Here is a 6,278-nt window from a genome sequence, read left to right as displayed (position 1 = left end):
TCATATATCCCAATTGTTGAACTCTGTATTCACGAATCACATAATTATATTATGAATTTACGGTATAGAAATTATGAATCTACAATTTATATGTTATGAATCTACACTATAAAAAATATGAATCTACAATTTAAAAATTATGAATTTATCCCGTGTTTACCATGCGCATCGTGAACACGGTTCCACAACATAAGTATTGATTTTATGGTATATGGGCTTACACTTTTGGATATTTTGAATGATATGTGTGTTACAATTGGATGAATATTCCGTTTTATAGTACAAATTTTCATACCAATCGACAATTGCTCCATAATTTAGTGGGCTGAAATAAGAGTCCATATTAAACCGCAAAGCTCCTCCTAGCCTTGGGCAAATTATGATGTGCATCCACCATGCATGCAATCGTTATACCCTGCACCACGACGTACAGTGCACTGTGCGTCCCGCGCCTTCCAAAACGACATTATTTTAAGAGGCGCGGTAGGAAGTTGACATAATTATGTATATTTGTGTATACAATTATGTATATTTTTTATTATGTACATTTTTTTATACAATTATATACTTTTTTTTTTAATACAATTATGTAAATCCGAATCAGGAAATTTTTGTGTACTATGTTAAGAATTGATGTGTATTATGTTAAGAGTTGATGTGTATTATGTTAAAAATTTATGTTTATTATGTATTATGTTAGATTATGTGTATTATCTTTTACAAAAGAATATGTGTATTTTGTTATATAATTATGTACATTCATGTATACAATTATGTGTATTCTAATATAACATTATGTACATTTTGGATCATATATTTTTTTTAAAGGAAAATTAATTGCCAAACACTGGGCACGCGAAATTTCAAAAAAAAAAAAAAAAAAATTGAAACGACGTCGTTTTTCATCTGGGCGCACAATGCAACGTGCACCGTGGTGTAGGATATAAATTGCCCCATGCATGATGCATACGGATGCAAAAACGACGTCGTTTTATTAAAAACGCGCGTCTCACTTAAAAAAAAAATCAGTTTCGATTCCCAGCAACAACATATAAACTAAAATTCTAAAATCGATGAACTAAAATTCCAGAATCGATGAACTACAATTTCAGAATCAATGAACTAAAATTTCATAATCTAATCTATGAACTAAAAATTTCAGAATGAATGAACTAAAATTCCAGAATCTATGAACTAAAATTTCAGAATCCATGAACTAAAATTCCAAAATTGATGAACTAAAATTCCAGAATCTTTGAACTAAAATCCAGAATGAATAAACAACGTAATACTGTTGAAGAGAATTTGAACTGATTTTTTTTAAATGAAATGCATAATAAAACGTGATCGTTTTTGCATCCGTATGCACCATGCATAGAGCATAGCGATCCACAGCATAACTATCCCTAGCCTTGCATTGCCTTATCGGGCTGAAACGAACCCGAGCTTTGGAGTGGAGTGGAGGTAGCATGAGCATTGAGCCATGAGCTCCCTCGCCATCCCAATCTCCCTCGCTCGCTCTCGCTCTACGCATCCCTCCCCTTTCGCTCATTGTATCTCGCCGAGGCTGCGGTGGGTTTTCCCTGCAAGGGCTGCCCCCCCGTCTTCTTGGAAATGTATCAACACTTGTGTCCGCTCCGCTGCACTGCCAAAGTATCCGACGCCGGGCCAGAATAATAAGGTCCACGATGAAGAGTATATAGTGGTGAATTTCTACTGTTTTGTGTTCATTCATGACCCACAACACCTGCTCGCTAAACACCTCTCCTTCATGGAGGTAAGTACCCTTTAATCCTTTTTTAATCTCTGTAAATTTATTCATTTTTTTAATTTTAAATTTTACACACATTCAATTCTGTGGAATTATATGTTTCTGAATTTGTTTGTCATCTGTATGAGCAGGGTCGTGATATTCATGGCCGCATATATCTGAATGAGCAGGGGATTAATGCTCAGGTATGCCTAGCATAGACCGCCCTCTGCTTTCCTGTATATAAGATTAACTTGCTTCACCCGCCATTAATGTATACCTGTGCTGCTAGTTGCCTGGCATTTTAGTTCCATAGCTGAGAGGATTAGTAGTTGTGGTTCTCTTACATACACTTCAGTCCTATTTGGTAAAATAGTTAGCCTATCTCCCAATTTTTGTTAAATAATCAATATGAGTGTTTGATTAATTATCCTTTTGTAACAACTTATTGCTCCAAAATGCTAAAATTCAAAAAGCTGCTCAAAGTAGCTTTTTCGATTAGCTTTTGGAGAGAGTCATTTTTGTAGGTAAACAACTAACAACTCATTTACCAAACACTTTTTTACAATCAGTTAATTTATCAACTAGTCAAATCCACTAACTCAATCAGCTAAGAGCCATCTTGTAAGTACAGTACAGCGGACCCAAGAAAGATGCCCTCGCTTATGTTGAGTTTGTAAAGGAAGACCAAAGGTTCTCTGACATATTGGTCCAGACATCTTCTACTTTATGTGGCCATGCCTTCCCAAGATTGAAGCTGCGGTATAAGCCCTCGCTTGTTCAGGCAATCCTCCTTGTTTTGTTAATTATTTATTTCTACTGCCAGAACAATTCCTGTGCTCAGGGCACTTTCTCCTTTGAAATTTTACGCATTAATTGTGTCAGCAGGTGGAAGGAAAAATCTCGGATCTTCCTTTGCTTGACACATCAATGCGAGCCACACCTTTGACAACATCCCAGTGGAAGAACAGATTGGAAGCTGTAAATAATGTGAATAACTCATCAAATGTGGATGTTAATACAAAGTCCATTATACTTGATGTACGAAATGGTAACTACTTGCAAGTTTCTCAAACTAAGCACTTTTTCTTTCCATGCCAGCTGTGAGTGAAATAGATTGACTTGATAGTGTCTATTTATTTATTATGGTATATCTCTTGTTCAGAATGGCACAACTTAGTCTTTGCTAATACTTTCATGGTAGTACTCATTTGTGACTTGGACTCTAGTTCTTACAACATGTTTTATGCAGGCTATGAATGGGATATTGGTCACTTTCAAGGGGCTCAGAGACCTAATGTTGACTGCTTTCGGAGCACTTCGTTCGGGCTTTCTGACTCAGAGGCAATGCCAATTTACTTGTTCTAATATATTACTCTGTCTAAGATATTGTTAGCCTATGAGTCATTTTCCCAAGTACTTGTTCAGGATTCAACTTTCGTTTCTCATTTTACTGAATTTAATTGTTGCATCCAGATAGCTTCAGCATTTTGTTTAAAATATTCAAGTTAGTTTTCATTTATGAACCATTTTGAAAGCTCACAAAGTAGGGTAATTGAACTGATGTTCTTGTAGTCTTGTCTGATTTTTAGGAGCAAAGTTCCTATGCCTTTTGAGATCATTCACTTACAAACTCAATGGATTAAAATGGTCTAAGCCCAAACTAAATAATAAACTGCAAAGGATGTAGTATAGCCTTGGATCTGCATTAAGTCCACGGATTCTTGAAAATTCACAGCAACCTTTTATATTTGTTTTAGGGATGCATGTAAGGGACTAAGGTTCCCCTATAGCTAAATTACTCCAAGCATTCAACTAAAAATCATTTGCCTGTTGGTGAATTTTCTGGACATAATATGCTTGCATAGGACTTCGCCTCTGGCTTCCTATAGTGTGTTGCCATCATATGTCCAAGTTAAACTGCTCCTTTCCTTATGCCTTGGTAAAAAGAAGGGGGATTGGAATAGCTCTATTTAGACTTAAAATCACTGTATTATTTAGACTATATAAATGTATACAAGAATTATTGTTATATGAAATAATTATTATGATGTACTTTTTGTATGCAGGTCCTTGATTCTGATCCTTTAGCAGCTGTTGACAAAGATAAAACTGATATATTGATGTATTGCACTGGAGGCATCCGCTGCGATGTATACTCCACGATGCTTAGGTAATCCAAATTTTATAGGAATATAATTGTCTTCTATGCACACAACCGTGCACAGAAACCTCTGCATGGATTTGGTGCATGCTACTTGCATACGGGTTACCATTGGCAAAGAGAGTGATTAAAATCATAGAAGAGGGTGCATTAGTATACAGAGTTAATGAAATCGTAGAAGGGGGTCTTGGCCTTAATTACCTAACATATGTAAAAACAAACTGAAAGAGTTCGATAGAAATGTATTCCTATAAGTATTGCATCCTAATCTAAGAAAGCCAAAAGAATCTAAAAAAAGTTACTGGTGCTAAAGATCTACCAACCATGAATTCAAGGGAGCTCTACACTGCAGTTGTCATTCTATCTCGTATGAAGTGTCTATTAAAATATCACTAGAACAGTAGACTTCTCAATTGCAAAACTGTAAAATACTGTTTGGACAGTCAGCTCTCTGAGCTCTAGATATAGAATGCTAGATGCGAGAGAAGGGATGCACCCATCCTTTAGTATATAGATCATTGCCATAGCATAAGCTTCTGCTTGTATTGAAAGGCTGACCCTATAGTTCAAAGTATCTATGAATTTATTGCATGGATTATGACTAGCTAGTAGAGGGAAGAGTGAAAAGCATTAACCTTTGAAAAAAGAAGGAAAGAACTAAAATGTCCAGTCCTGAAAAACATTTTATATATAGTGTCTTTTAAGTATTATATTGACCTTTTACTTGTTGCTCATAGAAGTATCTCAAACTCTCAAAGGTTTCTAAAATGTGAGTTTACTGTGACTTAGCTAAAACTAAGCTTTTTCTTTTCTGTCTGTTTTTTTATGCATCTACGATGCCTTGATAAATATTCATGTTTATATGACAGGAGAAGGGGGTTTAAGCGGTTATATACTCTAAAGGGTGGTGTCTCTAATTACCTTAAAACTGAAGGCTCTGTTGGATGGATTGGAAATCTTTTTGTATTTGATGCGCGCCTATCTCTACCACCATCAAGCTACAATTCTGAAGCAGAAAGTGAACAAGGCAGAGTGCAAGAAGTTGTTTCCCCGGTTAAAGCATTTGCAAGATGCTACCTTTGTGATTCAAGTGTTTCTGAGTTGAGGCACCGTAACTGTGCAAACATAGACTGCAACCTGCTTTTCCTGTAAGTGCACACATCTATTAATTGAAGTTGCATAGCTACATAAAAGACATAATGCAGGCGGTAATTTCCTTATTTCACTCTTTAACATTTGACGAGTGTTGCTCAGATGCTGTACAGAGTGCTTGACTGATCTAAGGGGCTGCTGCTGTTTAAACTGCACTACTGCCCCCCGACTTAGACCCGTGCTACTAGGACATCAAAGATACAAAAAGTGGCATCACTATCGTGACCTTGAAATGCAAAGTAGATGAAGTACTCTTGGGGGTAGGTCGCATAATATTTGAGCACCTGCATAAATCTAAGCTAAGCTGCTAGTTAAAAAGAAGGGGGATTGGACTAGCCCTATTTTCTTTATATTGCCAAATTTTAGGATGAGCTTTGGTGTATTTAATGTGTGAATAGGAATATCAAAGGTAGAGTTGATGAATTTTGAAAACTTGTATTAGTGATCTACGATGCTATTTCTGTTCTGAGTTGTGATTTTATTGGAGTATTATTTTTTGACCTGCAATATTGAATGATGCTATAGCTCTATGAACCAGTTCCTCAATTCCCTTATATGATACTGCATATGTTATTAAGCTCTTCAATCATTGCACATGTCATCTTTAATTAATTACGGGCTAGCTATTTGATATGTTAATTTAAACATTACACATAATTAGACAAAAAGGTTTAAAAGCGGAAAGAAAAGATTTAAGCCTTATTTGATAAAATAGTTAGCTATCAGTTAATTTTGATTTATTTGTCTATTATTAGTTAAATAATTAATATGAGTGTTTGATTAATTAACTTTTTGTAACAACTTATTATTTCAAAATATTAAAATTTAAAAAATTGCTAAAAGTAAATTTTCTCGATCAATTTTTTGAAAAAGTCATTTTGTATATAATCAGTTAACAACTGATTTATCAAACACTTTTCTACCATAATAAATATTATCAACTAGTCAAACTCAGTCATACAATCAACTAACAACCATTTACTAAACACCCTCTTAGATTGAGAAAGGAGGCAATTTATATAGTGAACATAGTATTGTGGACCTTGAATTCAAATGACATCGTTTGGCTTTAATAACCTACAATAGCAAATTACTATCCGATCTTTAGACTTCAATATTTGATTATAACTTTTAAATTGTTAAGAACCTAATTAACTTTTTAAGGATTTATTTCACCTCCCATCCTCCATGCTATGCTTAAATAACAATGTA

The 6,278-nt window shown here is 34.9% G+C and overlaps 1 protein-coding gene across 1 annotated transcript; it reads left to right on the top strand.

Moving 5' to 3' along the window:
- The first annotated feature begins 1,407 nt into the window (after positions 1–1,407).
- LOC109189614 (rhodanese-like domain-containing protein 8, chloroplastic) lies at positions 1,408–5,620 on the top strand. Its single transcript, XM_019340222.1, has 8 exons — positions 1,408–1,777; positions 1,903–1,956; positions 2,385–2,534; positions 2,639–2,801; positions 3,003–3,094; positions 3,820–3,923; positions 4,784–5,062; positions 5,169–5,620. Exons 1-8 carry the CDS (start codon positions 1,484–1,486, stop codon positions 5,311–5,313), a joined length of 1,281 nt encoding a protein of 426 aa, XP_019195767.1. The 5' UTR covers positions 1,408–1,483; the 3' UTR covers positions 5,314–5,620.
- The last annotated feature ends 658 nt before the right edge of the window (positions 5,621–6,278 follow it).

Source organism: Ipomoea nil, unplaced genomic scaffold (genome assembly GCF_001879475.1).
Source record: "Ipomoea nil cultivar Tokyo-kokei standard unplaced genomic scaffold, Asagao_1.1 scaffold1562, whole genome shotgun sequence".
Classification (NCBI taxonomy): domain Eukaryota; kingdom Viridiplantae; phylum Streptophyta; class Magnoliopsida; order Solanales; family Convolvulaceae; genus Ipomoea; species Ipomoea nil.
Note: the sequence above shows the minus strand (reverse complement) of the source record. Positions and strands in the feature narration are given on the sequence as shown.

Bases quoted from the DNA above. Each gene is read 5' to 3' on its own strand.
- LOC109189614 (XM_019340222.1), top strand. From the start codon at position 1,484: ATGAGCTCCCTCGCCATCCCAATCTCCCTCGCTCGCTCTCGCTCTACG. The intron at 2,535-2,638 runs GCAATCCTCCTT...TTGTGTCAGCAG, and splicing joins ATAAGCCCTCGCTTGTTCAG to GTGGAAGGAAAAATCTCGGA. The intron at 5,063-5,168 runs GTAAGTGCACAC...AGTGTTGCTCAG, and splicing joins GACTGCAACCTGCTTTTCCT to ATGCTGTACAGAGTGCTTGA.